Raw genomic sequence first — 17,386 nt, 5'->3', positions numbered from 1 at the left:
AAAGAATATTTCTTCAATGAATACAATTTACATTCAAAATTTCTAATGCATTGTTTTAACAGATTTTACCAATTTCAACAAGGCTATCTGGTAAAAGCTTTGAAATGTTTTGTTTATACTTTAATCAGTGTCTTTAATCTAGCTTTTATAGCATATTCTTAGACAAAGTGTATCCATTATTCGAGCACTTTCATTGCGAACGTGAAAATATTAAAAAATTCGCATAGAGTAATAAACGAACAGCCGGAATAATTGTATACGCACCTCATCACGTTTCACCTCGGGCCAAGGTTTTAACAATTACGGTTTGTATTTATACGCGAGTTGCACTGCAAGCACAAAGCTGAACCATTAATGAGTGCCAGGTATCTAGTGTAACATTACGTGCCATTACGATGATACAGTATCGTGGTGATAAAGTGTGGTTGTCGTGCGTGTGGGGTCACCAACTAACTAAACCATAATGTAAAAATAAAAATAAAAACTAGTATACATGTACAAAATTAATATGATATCGTAATCAACGAACGCTGGACCTCGTTTACTAATTGTTTAGATTTCCACCGACAGATTTTTTACACCGCGTGAGAGCGAAGGTCGACCTCGTTATTTTAATGATTTCTACTACCGGAGCATTAAAGTTACAGCGGCAATGTAACAATGGCAATCATGTTAGCAATCAAATTAAAATTATAAATAAATAAACGTTTTTAGACTAATTTAACCAATACTGATGTTAAAATATCCGTGCTGACAAATGACAAGATATAATATGTTAAATATAGTTTATGATGGTTCAATGTACGCGTGTTCTAAATTCGAACAATCGGAGAACAGATTCAAGATGGCCTCTTCGTTTGACCCTCGTTGGTGAAATAAGACTTGAGACGCTAAGGTTCCGATAGTTTCGCGAGTGTCCAGCATTCATCGACGGCGACCAATTGACACTTGACCCCGGCAACGCTTCTGTCGCGACCTTGGACTCGTAAGTACTGGAGATATTTCGTTTAACATGTGACGCCATCAATTAAGTATAAGTTAGTCGAATATCGAAGCGAAACCAGTACTCACGGGTCAGGAATAACGTACCTATTACGATTAGTTCAGGCAACAGTGTTAGAAGCGTTTATTTGCATCATTAAACATCAATATCACCTTACCTTGGGGCTGATGTTGTGCGACGTACGGTGCAAGGAGTCGTGTGCGCTTCTTTTCATAACCCTTCTGTGTGATGTCACCTGCGAAAGGTAAACATGCATCAGCTCTTAGGCGACATCGAGTATTGTCAATATTATATAACATCAAGCGAAGCGGGTATTCTGAAGAATCGTTCAAAAGATATTAACGCAAAACTGTCAAATCGTTGTTGTTAGCTTGTTTTGAGAAATTATAATCAAATATAACATTACACAATAAATACATATTTTTAAATAATAACATCCCTTCGATTATAAAACGAATTATTTTAAGTACGCATAACTTTAAAGTCATATTTATTTTAAAAAGTGTCGCCACTGTAACGGACTCTTAGCTCAAGACATGAGTACTTAAACGTTTGTAAATTACAAACCAGATAATTCTTTATAAAAATGTAGTAAAGAGAAATCGCTCGGCGAGTTCACTTTGATTTATCAACGTATTTGTACATTGCTACACCTCGCCGTCTAGTCGACCATCAAACGAAAACTTACAAAAACGTCATATCCGAACAAATATTTCGATGACGTCACATAAAGGCGGCAACAACATCAACATTTTAAGATATAACAATTCATTATTCGGTTTTATAACAACCAGAACCATTAATATATATAATTTTAACGTTTATATTCATAAGTAACGTCGTAAAATGTTTGTGACAAATCAACTTAGTGACCCCACCGGCGATAGTTGTCGAACCGAGATATAAGTTACACTTCTTACACTGCAGAAATCAAAAGACAAACTCTTGTAAATAGAATACAATAAGATAACGTCGCTGCGAATAGCAACTGCTTTTATAGTGTTGGATCAATAAGACGAGTGTTCCTTAAATATCGATAGTTCTTTTTAGATGAGAAATAAGTATACATTTATATTGACTTTATGTTTCATGTTACGATGATAGCTTATCGATAAATAAACCTTTTTCGTACCGAACGTACTCACAATTATATACCTAAAATGAACACTGGAAAATTTAATAGTAATAATGGATAAAATTTGTTAACATCGCTTTATGTTGAAGATTTATAATCATTTATTCATTTACGAGAATTGCGCTACAAAAATCAATACGTCTGGACAACGACTTTTGTTAACTAACATTTTAGTTTACAGAAGTCGCGACACCGGTTAGTCTCAGATGACTCAATAGCACTGAAATATTAAATTCACCCTTGTAGTTAGAAATGAATCTATAATAGTCATACGAAAGAAATATTAAAACATAGATAGATAGAGAAACGATAATGTAATTTCAGATATATTTTAAATCTGATTAAAATATAAAGAAAACAAAAATAAATACACAAAGCCTTTTATCTTGAGTAAATCATTATACTCGGTAGTAAGGCTTTGGGCATGCACGTCTAAGTATGTACAACCCACCACATTATATACATATACTAACGCCAAAGAGCAATGATTAGTATTGTTGTGTTCCCGCTGAAAGTTGAGTGAGCCAGTGTAAATACAGCACAAGGGATATAACATATTGACTTAGAAATGGTTATTTCTTAGTGTCAATATTCATATATGGACGGTCACTTGACCACTCACAATCACGTGGTCCACTTGTCTTCCTACTTATCACACAATATATACGTGTATATAAAAATTTTGTTCTAAATTCAAATCAAAAAAATATATATTGTAGTAGCAAAAGTTCAGATTATCGAAAGTTTTCCAAAAATATGTCTATTGTATCTACGTATATTTTTTTCTTTATTATTTTTAAAATGAATGCTATATAACATATGGATATTACGTATTAATTTAGATATGAAATAAATTAAAAATAGTTTATATAATCCGGGTCTATGTTTTATCGTTTTTAAATAATTTATATAGGTCTCAGTTTTATCAGTACGAAATCTAGAATCTACTGAGAAATCTTAATAAGAAAACACAATAATCACTCTCTTTGTCAAACAAAATTACATAATCATATGCAATTAAATGTAATACTTTGTTTTTCATAACATTCAGCACGGTTATTATAAAATTATATAATGTTGTTTCGCATATATTATGTCCTAAGAAAACATGTTTCATAAAAATAATATTGAATTTTAATAAATGGAAAAGTTAAACATTCAGTAATTATAATTACTATTAAACACAACGAATATCTGATAGTTCTATTTTTAATATAATAATATTGTGTATTTTGTAAAATAAACGCGCTTCAATTAATCATCATTTCAAATTTATAACGTAAATATTCTCATTTTAAGGTCGGTAATCCACCTTGTTATCGATGTTATTTTAACGATTTCTTCTTGAAAACTATTTTTAGCATTCATTGAATTATAAAGTTATATTAACAGCTAAAAAGTTCTTTGTCAAACATTAAATTTAAAAAAATGACATGAATAGGTAACAACCTAAAATACCACGAACCTCAATACTTATGATAGGACAAATAATACTTTCGACGAACATGAAAAAGTCTTTAATGATATTAATTAATGAAAAATGCAATTGAAGAGATATGCAAGAGGAAAATATTTCGAATGTTAAATTAAGTTTACACAGTTTTTGTTTATATTCATATAACAATATGTTGAAGTTATATATAACATTAAAATCAGCTATTAAAATTATATGTCGTGTTATAATTGTATCTTTCTTTAAAGAACGTTATAGAATGATATAATATTTTTGCATTATACTTACAATTATATCTTCATTTAGCTGGTTGCATCATTGTATAATATTACGGAAAAAAATATAAAACCGCGACGCTTACAACGGAAAATAAAGTTGCTACTAATAATATAAGTATTACCTTATATTGTAAACACTCAACCACTTTATAATATTAGAATTGTTTTATTAAGTACGGAGTGACCCTTCTTCCATACTTGTGGTTAATTAGTCACTGTAGCAGAATTATAGATTCAATTAATTGGAACGTTTCCGCAGTACTGCCAACTTTCGAGATTTCAATATACTTATTAATATAAATCAAAGGCAGGCACATATATCTACAATTAAATAATGTTTATCTTGCAAGCAACATAAACGGTGGAACATTAAATGTGAAACAATATTTAGTTGTGTGTTTATAAGATGTAGGTTTGCCTCCAACACAAAAAATCGTATTACCTGTGGTGGAAGTGAAAAAATTGTTTCAAGCGGAATTTAATATAATCAAACCAATTTGTTAAAAATAGTGTCACAATTGTGATCCATCAGTCAAATGATAATATAAAAGGAGATCGAGGCAGCCCTTTAAGTCGACCGGTCCATTGAATACGTTATCTGTTGCGGCTGATTTGTGCAATCACGGTAGTGACTGAAGCGTATTTGTACATAATAATTATAATGTAAGTGAATGTACCTACAGACTAGCTCCGCTATGGGTTTTCGTTAGCCTAACATTCACTTGTTATGTCCAACGTAAGTACAGTGCGTTTGATGACAATGTTCAAAACTATCTTAATTGTTGCAAATGAAATTGTTTTTTATTACTGAAGTAATTAAGCTGATAATCCGTTACGAGGTATTCAAGCGACATCAATTGCGTATAGTATTGTTCGTGGCAGTTGACCTGAATTTTAAACTGACTTCCGATTTTATAGCCTCATTATATGCAACTGTTGTCTGTCCGTTTGATTATTTGTTGTTCGTAGCCCAAACAATAACACATTGGCTTCCCAAGTATTGAAATCATAATTAAAATGTCTCAAGGTTTAAAATCACCTATTTTAGTAGCTAATATATTCATCATTTAGGTTTAGAAACAATCTATTTATTTCCAAGTACTGAAATCATAATTAAAATATCTCAGGGTTTAAAATCACCTATTTTAGTAGCTAATATATTCATCATTTAGGTTTAGAAACAATATATTTATTATAATTAGTGATTTTAAACTAATTAATGATAACTAATGTGTATTGAATGAAAAAAGGGTTTCAAAGTTTGACACACCTGTATATTTTTGAATACCATCAAACATATAATGAATTAATTTATAATAAAAGGTTTTTGCATAGACTAGGCGGATAAACAATTTTATTACACATATTCATTAGGATGATTATTGTCATGAAATATTTTTGCGACTGCATCATATTTTATCTGTATTCATAATGACTGTATAGATACTTCGAAGCCGATCGATAAAAATATGATAAGATATTAGTTAGAATAAATGAACTACTGATAAATATCAAGAGTCACACAGAAAAAAATACGAAAATCTTGTACTCAAATAATTTCGACGAAGTTTTCCCGTCGTAGATTTATAAGAAAAAAATGTATTTAAATAAATATATTTGGTAGTTTTGGAAATGTTGCATTGATATATTCTTGAAAACGTAAATATGTAAAAATATTGTCTGTTCCGAAGCGTGTTTGAAATACATTTTTCAAGTACACAAGAACAAATATTAGCAGAGCGTTACTAATGAAAATAACATGAATCAGGTAAAATATTAGAAGTGTATACTCGTACTCCACAACTGATTGAAAGCAGCAAATTCTCTTTATATTTGCTATATTTAAGTAAAACTGTTCAGGGAATTTTTAAACCAGGATTTGAAAGTAACATTTTCAATCGGAATCTTTTTTTAGTTTTGCAAAACATTTCGATGATTAATATTAAAATGAAATGATTAATATTTTATGGAGAATAAGACAAGGCGAGAGAGCCTATTGAAAATATTTTAAACAATAATGAAAGAAAGCATTAGCCCGTTTATCTCTGTAGGTACCTATGACTGTAGGAACAGATGACATTCTTGCAAAAACCTAATACATACTTCGAAATACTTATCGCATACAATCTTTGCAGAATAATCAGGTCCGGATCCATTGAAATATTGACAAGATTAATAAATAAAAAAGAAAAATGTAATTTTAAACAACTATATTAAAAGTAAAGCTACCGACGATTCAGAATATAGATTATACCGAGAAGAACCGGCAACAAAATTTAAAAATCTTATCAACTGAACAAAGTGCACACCGCTATTTAAATCCACCTTTTTATTTTTATCTAAGTTTCATAGAACTTAAAACCGTATTTAAATATAATGCAGTAATATTGTATTACGATTGTTTTGTACTATTTAAAAACTTTAGCATCGATATTATTTAAACAAAACAACAAAATAAAATTTGGATAACAAGTAGACATTTGTTTTCAATTTATATGTTAACATTTAGTTACATTCGCGGAATGCACGAACACAAAAGATTTAAAGTTTATGAAATGTGATAATTTATTTGACATCTTACATGTACTAAATTTTAATTAAACCAGCGAGGGCGTAATGCTCGACAAAGTGTTCTATTAATGCTCGGATGTAATTACAGTTACCACAAAATATAAAGTGTGGTTTGATAAAATCAATAACTTCCATTAGAGAGTTATTTATGTTTCAATAATAACTTCAACTTGTATTATATTATCACACAGAACAGAATTGCGGAAAGCTTAATATTAAACCTTAATGTTAATTAAAGCGATTTCAGTTGCACGCTACAGTGAACTAATATGTACATGTTCAAGTTTCTGCTCTTCTCTCATAGATGCACACAATAGGATTTTCTTCAGCTGAAATGATTTACTTTGTTACGGAAGGCAAACTAAGACAATACAAAGGGCAACTCGCCTTTAAGCATTGGCACAGTACGATGCCTTGAAAATGCTGTACAATATAATCCCCTCATCGTCGGCTTTATATTAACACAATAATAGAACTCGATCAAACTCTTCTTAAATAAATTTGTAGATAATATTACACAGATACTATTCATATATTTAAAGTTTTGTTATTTAATTACATTTTACGCTAATCTCAAACCGTAAGTTTCTAAGAATAGCTAAAATGTGTTTAAGCAAGTGGGCTTAGCCAAAAGCAGACGACGCCATGTATACATACATACATAAACCTATGTTAGAAGTCCCAAAGCAGCCTCCCTGTTTCATTATCGACCAGTCGTAAGGTAGGACAAAAGGAAGAATCGTGTTTCGTGACAATATATAAAAATATTTTCAACCAAAAACTACATCCTTTTTATATTTCGACATTCTTACAATGATTTAAATTTATACATATATTTTCGTTCCTATACATTGTTTATCTTTGTTTACATGACATATTTTGTTTGTTTATTCCACAAAAATAATAATCCAATTGATGTGGAATTTTCATGTCTCTATAATTGGGCATCAAAGTATTCTCCTTCACAAAAAAAACATTAATTTATCCATTACTCGATACGTAATTGCATAGTTATGTCTGAAATATTTAACAATTTTCATAACAACATGGGGAAACCCTAACTGTACCCGTGCTGACTGGAGACAGGTAGCTAGTTAATCGTAAAAGGAGGGGAACGAAACTATCGTTCAAAATGTCCTGTATGACTTTTAAATAAAAAAATAATCGGACTTCATTCAATAAAATATAACGGATAATTTTATACTCATTGCAATATTTGAGAACGTGTATAACAAAATATACTCGTATATATTTTCACTTTTTATTATTTATTTAACCGGCGGAAATTATCATATATATTTCGAAAGTATTGGCTACAATCCTTACTTTTTATGTCATACTGTTAGTTGGTCAGGCAAGTGGACCAGCTGATGATAAGGCTTGCCCAAAGCGCTATCAAGTAAAATATTAAATAAACGAATTATTACTTACCGTTAATTTACGCTCCTCTATCTTAAATGGCCACCTATTGTCTAACTTCCTAATCTATGTTCTATGAATACATTTCATCGGTACTATTAATAAGATATGTATTTCTATTACCAAGCAATGTTACGGCTAGAATGCTCGTTGTGGCCAAACCTAATTGGGTATTAAACCATTGACGTAATAGCGTAGGGGTCTGAATCGGAAGATATAATAAGGAACACACAACATACATGTCCACTATTGCATCTATTTAATTGAATATTATACTAATATATGAAGTATCTAAGTACACTTGAAATCTTATAACATATTACTTTAGTATTTACCTATCAAGATTTCCAAACTAATCGATCCTTTTAGGATTTACCTTTTTATTCACTCTTTTCGATTTTGCTTTTCAAGTACTTGTGTTATAATATATGGGCTATTTGAATATCTACTGTATTAATTTAACACATAGGTAGATTGCATACGCTTACAACTATTTTAATAACTGAGCTGTCTCGTATGCTTCTCAAGTTTACAACTATTTTCATTTCCCATCCCTACACGAAGCTTAATGTGTCGTTTTAACTTATTCAATCAGGAATTGTCAGTTGTTTATCGCAAAGCGTTTATTCATAATTTGAATAAACGCCATTATAAAGACTAAAACTTTGTGAAAATAATCAACCTTTTATTCAAATGTAATGTCATTAATACGAACATATTCGCTATAATTTTAGATCAATTTGATTAAATATTATGATATGAATATGTCTTTATATTTCATATTTGTAATAATAATAATGATATAAGTTAAACCTGCTTTAGCGGATCTCTAGAAATTTTCTTTTATAATAGATTTTTCAGGGAAAAAAAGCGGGTAGTTAAACCATTCGATCTATCCAATTAAAAATTTAATCCTAGCCTTATTACAGTCTTAAGATCGTTAACAGTTTTTTTATTCAATTGTAAATGCAATCCGTTCAAAGTAATGATTCAATTAAATACAATGCTGCTGCAGAAAAGAAATGTAAGTATATAAAATGCACGGAAATCTTTTTTCATTTTTCCTGAATAAATTCCAATTCGCAATACAACAAGGGAAATGAAAGAGTTCGACTCATCGTGCAATAGATGAGTAAATGAAACATATTTAAAGTGATTGAACATGTTCGCATGCTGTTTGGATGTAGGCGAATGTTTTGATATGAATTCTTTGCCTGACTAAGGAGCAAAACAAAGTCAATACACAGAAACTACACATTCCTACTTTGTTGACCTACTTCTAAAAGGGATATATATAAAATTTATTGTATAAAATTTATTCTATATATCGATGGCTAGTTTGTTCGCTTTCCGACATTGTTTCTGACATCCAGAGATCAAAGTAAACATCTAGGAATTACTTTTATAGTAATAACAATTTTCTTTTGATCGAAAATATATCCTGTAATTCTTACAAGCAGGTAACTCGAATCTATAACGGTCATTGGTTACGGAGAAGCAATGGTAACGAATTCCTGATTCCTTAGAGTTAATTTCCCTATCAACCAACTACTAAGAATAAATACTTTCTCTGTTAAACAGCTGCTGTTTAAATTAAGCGTGCTGGTGTCCGCTAACTATTTCGCACGTGCCTGTTAATCGCGCTACGTAAAGCAACGCATATTGAACAGACCTTTGAAAGTTTAAATTAGACTTGTCCCTAGTGAGCTGTTGAAGCAACTGTCAGAACAAGTTTTGACTGCAGCCGAGTTTCTCTGAATGTTGGATACACAATGAACATAATATTCAATTATTAATTTTAACAACCTGTTCAACTGTTTGAGATACAGTCTGTAAGTTTGGAGATATTTATTTGTAATAATTTATTTAATTTACTTCTTATTTAATACAGCAAAACGACTCAACTTTGACCATTTTATCTGATAAAATTTAAGGTTATCTATCGATATTATTACCAATAAAAGTTTTAAATATATAATTAATAGGTGACGCTTGTAGCAGCTGCGCTGGTAACAGTTGGAGCATAAGGGTAGAGAAACGGATATGACGAAATAATAAGAGTTCCTTGTTCGAATACGAAACCGCAAAATAAAAAATAATACAATAAAATAAAACCTAAGCCTGCACACAAAAATAAAAAAATTCTTAAAACTAATGATAAAAAATATATCGGACATTATAAACGCAAAAGAAACTCTATCTGTCCTTTTAGCAACCACGGCTAAACCACTGAACCGATCGTAATTTAATTTGACTTAGAGGCAGCACGGAAATACAAATTTGAGGCTGATAGATAAACGGGGAAACTTACATGATTTATCCGCAATCCGTTTAATAAATACAATCTCGTTATCGGACGTCAAGAACATAATGTGTCGTATTACATAACAAAACTGAATCGAGTAAACAACAAAAGGCTTTTGACTCCACATGTGACACGTCCCGCTTACATTCAGTAAAATTCAATTTCAAACAAATGACACGGCTAAAGTGATAAACACAAAGCTCAGAGCATACCTTTATTAGAATTCCGCACATTTCTCCACTTTTCCGTTCATATTCGTTCTATATTTATGCATATAATTTTTCCTCGTAGATTTGCTTTTATTTGAAATCCTTAACTTTATACATGCTATAAAGTCTGTCAGGGACAAAAGTCGTTAAACATTAATAAATATGTATGTATACATATGTATACACATACATATGTAGACTCTGAGACTATTTCTCATAATGAGGATGTTCGCAAAGTGAAGCTTTATTTATATTTATTGGAGAAACATCACAAAGCTATTAGATTACATCTCATACATTTTTATCAACTTTCTGAACATATAATAACCACAGTACCTCAATTGAAATGCATTCTAATTAATTATACGTATTTGTAATTGTTACAAACAATATGTGATGTTTCGGTGTAATGAACACTGTACTTGCTGCTTGCTGGCTTAATTAATCAAGTGTTCATAATTGCAATTACGCGTCGGATGAAATGGCTCGGAGTCGATATCATCATTTATTACACAGACATATTTAAGAAAAACGCAAATAGAAACCCTATGAATGATATGAACTACCAGCAACAGTACCTATTGCAACTAAGAAATTTGAGCATTCATTAAAAATTAAAATTAAAAAGCTATGTTTTGTGTATGTATTTAATGTTTCCGGCTTTAACACACTTATATCAGTCAGTTGATTTTTTAAAATATAGTTCAATATTGAGAAGGAGTTTAAAATGAAATTGTCGATTGCACTGAGCAAGAGAGCGCTGTCCAAACAAGAAACAATAGAAGACAACAACGTTCGAAAAAAATGCAATAGGCTATTTGACAACGCGAAAAATAAATTGTGAATTATTGTAATCAGTGTAGATAATGAGTTTAAAAATGGTTATTTACTAACGAAACTTGAAAATAGTACTTAATTTATTCGAAAATCAATAAATAAAAATGCATTTTTTCAAACGTTTGTCACGTGACACGAAACGCTCCTGATTGGCCGGGCTTATGATGAAGTCACTTTCTTGTAAACATTGCTTTTATACTATATGTACCACAGATTAAAATACAGTAAAGTGACGTCACCGACCCCATTGCAGCGCCATATTGTCCAAGTAGCGTTTTCGCACGCTATTTAAATATGGAATTTTTAATATGATATTTTTCGGCAAATATGTACTAAGAAATAAAAAAATCAACTTTTACTGGGTTCCTTAACCTCTACTAAATAATACAAAATGGATTTTAAAAACCAGTCAAATAGCCTATTATGTAATTAGTTTAATTAAATTCTCATAAAGTAAAACCATACAAAACAACATAATTACTTTTAAACGTTTACCTATATAAACATTGCCAGTTACAATCGTACCTGTAGGAGTGGAAATATTTAAATAAAAGCTTGAAAAAACATATGAGGTGTGTTGTGCGATGCATTGGCACAGTATGGATGGTTAGATTGATTAGCAAACGTGTATACGTCATCGTTTAAAAATTGGTCTGGTTTTTATCATTATTTAAAGCGTGCAAAATCGAAACAGACAGTAAAACAAATAAAATAAAACCCAATGATATTTATATCCGTAACTTTTGATATTTTAATGTACCTAACTTAATCCATCAACGTGTATTTCGGAAATGATTAAAAGCTTTTTTTTGTTACTCCTAGGAGTATTTAAAGATGAGAAATGCGGTTTTATAAAGATAGTATAATTACTTATGTAATATTAATCACTTAGATAAGTAAGTGTAACGAATATCACTTCACATTGCTTAAGCCCAACAGTGTCAAACAAACCAGACCGCATCTCTACTTAGTTTAATCCGCCACGTAGACAAGTACAATAAGTTAGGAATACTTTATTATTAATTTCAATTAATGCGAAGACTAAAATATATTCCTGTCTTAATGTGATTATGTAAATATTATTGTACCTTTTCTCATACTGAAAAATTTAACACAGATTGAATTGAGGGACGTTCCTTGTAATTCCGGTACCGGGATGATTTATTAATATTACTCTTCAAGGATACAAATTGCATTTTTTTTGAATATTAGCATTATTATTCCAGAGAGGGCGAGAAATCACGGTTCAAATAATTCAGTAAGTGATCAACCGAATTTTAACACGGTACAAAAAACTTTTTAGCTGACTTTCGGGCTAACAAGAGGTTAGTGCAACAACTTTGAAATATATATATTTTTTGAGAAACTTATTGTTGAAGATTCCCCGATAAAAGTCATTTTTTTTTACCAAAAATAACTAAGCTTTACGTAAACATTCATTATATACCACCTTAGTCTACCTTTTTAATAAATTATTATAATTTAAATCAAACAAAACCATTTGAACATGATATACATATGTTACTATTTTGTTGAAAACATTGCAATTTATTAATCAAAATCTAATATTTAATTAACGATAATATTTTTTGCTAATAACATTACGCTTACAAAGTAATTCCGTATTTATCTATTCGTATTGTCAACATAATCGAAAACCGGTTGATATGAGTTATTAACAGCATGCATATTGATAGCCACTATCGCAGTTACGATATGAGAACGACTTATAAAATGCTAATGTTTTTTTATGCAGGACGCATACGCTTCGTGCACGTGGTATGCTGTAAGTACCACACTGGCGTTGCATCGACATCGGACCAATTCAACTTATCCGTGTCCATTCATCAGTAAGTGAATTCTGATGAGTATATCGTACGTGGAAACATTTCAAATGAAACTCAGCTAAGACTTATATGATACTCGATTAACAGCAATTAATTATTATTTTAAGAAAGATTTGGTAGTTATTTCGTTAGAATTCGTGCTTACCATTTAACATCACTATTAAAATATATTAATAAAAAAATATATTTAGTATAAAAATAATTTATACGTAACTTTTGACCACAACTAAAACAAAACTTATGGCTTTGTCGCCATACGAAAGATTTTCTTAAAAAATATACATATGAAGTATTTATTTTTACTATTAAAAAGGCATGATACTTTATTTGTTACTTGTTGGCAAATAAAGTATCATGCAGAAAACTTTGTAAGGACTAAGATTATATATAATGACATGTGACGTGAATTGCTCCTACATATTATAATACATACTAATATAACTAAATGCATTTGTGATTGTCCGTCATTAACGCATTACGGCCTTATTTTGTTTGGAAACTGTTAATGGGTCGGAGATTGGGAGTGATTTATTTTTATCCCGGCAAACAACATAGCGTTTCTTTTGAACCATTAATTAGGGTACCCGTTTTAAAACGCTTATCAAAGTCAGCTGGTTCGACTTTAATTTGAATGGTCGATGACGGTTGACCATGCGATAGGTGACCTATATAAATAAATGAGTAAATTTGACTTCGTTCATCATTTAAAAAACCGGCTATTGTACATAAGACATATAGACTTTCTCACAATTTGATAATATGGACAAGAGTAAAAGAAATGCAGCAATAAAATATTTCTGCAATCTGTTGAAACTTAAAAATTACCGTTGCTTTTGACAAACAAAATTTCCAAAGAAAATGATCATTAGCACTACAAAGGCACATTAAAATCTTAGATCCCATGGTTGGCGGCGCATTGACATAAGGAGTAGTGTCCATTTACGATCACAAAACAATTTGAATAAATCAACAAAATATAAATTTATCGTAAATCCTGCACATTATGTTTGTATTGCTCAATTGTTAAAACAATTTACAAAGGGGAATAGACCGTTTTTAATTAGCCGAGAATGATTTTTTTTTATATAACTCCATGCATAAGAAATAATAACGAAAATAATTGAATGTGTATATACTGTTGAACATAACGATAGGTACATCCATTAACTTATTTATAAAAGGATCACATGCACTTGGTGGCATCGCTTTGTGATAGCCTGCTGGGTACGTACCGCCCACGTATTAATTATACTACCGCTAAGCACCACTACTATTGTTGTGTACCGATTTGAAGAGTGAACCAGTTTAATTACAGACAAGAGGTATCCAACTTCTTAGTTTCCAAGGTTTAATTTATAAAAAATGCGGCAATGTCTATAGGGAGTGGTAATTAAAAATAGTATTTGAAACGCTCGGCAAGACGTTACATTGAAAAGATTCTAATAAGAAAATATTTCTTGCTTTTTTTGTAATTGAAAAAGCAGGAGGATCTTAAACGAAGGTTTTGGTAGTTGAAATTGGAGCAAATAGCACTCAGTTTTTCTGCTCAATTCGCCTTTAATAGACCATGTGTTCAGCGGTTAAGTAAAACAGACAGGTGCAAGAATTTCATAATATGTCAGATTAAATGCTATCCAACTTTACTAATTTGAAAAGACGCCTTTGCCTTCTGTTATTATATAAAGATATAATCAGCCGGGCATAAAGACTACCCGAAGATAAAGCTAAACAATAAGTCAATACAATTTAATCTAAGTCCAATAAATATGACATATTTATTTTGCCTATACCTCCACTGGCTTACTCACCCTTCAAACAGGAAAATAGCAATGACATTGTTGTTGTTTGGACGTAGAATAATTGGTAAGTTGGGAGATAAAGACCTACACAAAGTCCTACCAAGTAAAAGAGTTGTGTCATCAAATTTAAATAAGATAGCTCTTTTCCTTTCCTTACTCACTAAATATATGACTATTTTAAAAGCGAGTATTGACAAAATATTAATAAATTACACAGTAAGTATTTTTTTAGTAATTCTTTTACTTAAATTAAAAAAAATATATATATATATATATATATATATATATATATATATATATATATATATATATATATATATATATATATATATATATATATATATATATATATATGTAATGAAAAATAAATGCAATATCAAATAAACTACAATTTATATTACGGCATACTCGATTTGTACACATACTGGAAAGTTATTTTTCAAAACTCATTTCTTATAAATTTCCCTCGATAGGTGAAAAATATGATTCTAAGCCGCATAAGGCTTATGAATACTGTGGGTTATAATTATTGATTGCTAACACTAATAATAAGAACAAAGTGTGTACGTCAGTAGTTAAATGAACAATACGTAAATAAAACCTATTTAATATAAGGATAATTTAAACTATTTATATACTACTATCTATCGCTTATACTACGTTTATGGAATCATTCTTCGACTATGTTCTGGGTATATTTTATTTAGCGGGAAGGGAAATGTTTTTTGTCTGTATTTCATCCCACACAGTACAGACTGTCAACGTGGGAGTTTCATTTAACTCTTTGCGATGCGTGCGCAGGCATACAATGGTGTTGGTGATTATGTCCATAATTAATGAAATTTTAATTTGTACCGTACAACTACGAACCTTAATAATAGCTTAAGCATATATTAAATCGTAAACATAAATAGCATTTTGAGTTTTTTTTTTCTATTAGATTTGATGGCGATTATTTAATTTGCAATTGGCTAGGCTTAATACATAGAAGATTTCAGAAAATGGCATTCTGATGACCGCACAAATTGTACCATAGTCTTATAGATTAACAATGAGATATAGCGGCATTACAAGATTAAATATTTTTCTTTTAAAAACATGAAAAAAAAACAAAGGATGAACAGATTTACTGCAATAAAGTTGGATATATAATTGAGCGTTTTTTAAGTTGAATAATTCCAATGGAACTAATAAATGTTATTTGTACGATAGAAATAATTAATATAAATTGTTTCCTTTAACTTTTTCACTTTAGTCTGAACATTTATTACAATGAATTACTTGGAAACGCAGTTGGGGCACAGTTCTACCAGTATTAGTCACCACGTCACGACGTCAAACAAGTTTGTGTTGATACGTCATGCCTAATATATAAAAGGTCCTAAACGCCACACGGAATATTATTGCGCCAAAACAACCTAGCTGACGAATGAAAAAGTTATGCGTACGGTTCACTGAACGTACGTCAAGGACTTGATAGTGTGGTGGTTTGCAATGGGTCATGTACCACTACACAATGCATGGTAAGTTATTTACAAATATATAAACGAAGTTTAGCAAACTTCTAAGATCAAACCAACTATTTGTTTAGCGAAAATACTTTCCGTATTCTCTCTCATTCTCAAACTTATATAAACTTTATAACTTGAGCAAATGGAATGGTATTTGCTTAATTAAAATAAATAGCATTAAAGTACAATATAGTAATATACAGCAAACTGGTGTATATATAGGTGCATTCTAAAACACAGATTATATTAAAATCAACTTGTCAATAGTTTTTTGTCTGTCCATGACCGAATATTGTTAACAGACTATATAAAGGAAATAAATTATGAAAATTTGCAAATATTTTTGGACAAAAACGTGGCCGGTTTTGTTATTGTATTGTTATTGGTGAAGTATTCGGCAGTAAGTTATTAACTTGTTAAAACATTTTTTAAATTAGGTAAAACACCAAAAGCTAAATGCTTTTCTTCAAATTCGCTCAGCTAATTTTCTTACGTATAAAAAAAACACATTTATTTTAGGGTCATCTTTGATACACTTTGATAATTAATTTATCGAAATATTTATACAAGAAATACTTATTAAATATTATAGGATACTTGAGACACTTTATCTAGATGCGGTAGTCTTCTTTTAATTGTTATGAAAGTGTAGGTAAAAAATAAATGAAAATAATTACACCTATTACTTGGAATAATTAACCGTAAAAGTATATCTTTAATAAGAAAAGTTTTTCTAAAGAATACATGTAAAACTTTTTTTAAATTCATCTTTATATAGTTATATGGTTGTGTCTTAGATTTTAATTTTGTGTTTGAAATCAAGTTTTGTTATTTTTGATGAAAAACATTTTTTTTCATTAAGAAACATATTATATTGACATATTTTTAATGTAAATGTAAAATATCATGTAACTCTATTTTACTATTTTTAGTTCATTCAAAATCAAATTGTAATATTATCAGTAGTTATATTATAGACAATTCATAGACAGAAATAATATAAATAAAAAATGTAATAA

At 30.0% G+C, this 17,386-nt stretch overlaps 1 protein-coding gene across 4 annotated transcripts in view; it reads right to left on the bottom strand.

Annotated features, from left to right (window-relative positions):
* LOC124543124 (disco-interacting protein 2) overlaps nucleotides 1–17,386 on the bottom strand; it is a 63,863-nt gene that overhangs the window by 44,453 nt on the left and 2,024 nt on the right. For all 4 annotated transcript variants that reach the window (XM_047121185.1, XM_047121187.1, XM_047121188.1 and 1 more), the window contains exon 2: nucleotides 1,161–1,238. In XM_047121185.1, the coding sequence (XP_046977141.1) occupies nucleotides 1,161–1,238 (78 nt within the window). The remainder of the gene's footprint in view (nucleotides 1–1,160; nucleotides 1,239–17,386) is intronic.

Source organism: Vanessa cardui, chromosome Z (genome assembly GCF_905220365.1).
Source record: "Vanessa cardui chromosome Z, ilVanCard2.1, whole genome shotgun sequence".
NCBI lineage: Eukaryota > Metazoa > Arthropoda > Insecta > Lepidoptera > Nymphalidae > Vanessa > Vanessa cardui.
This window is presented reverse-complemented; position numbering and strand designations above follow the sequence as displayed.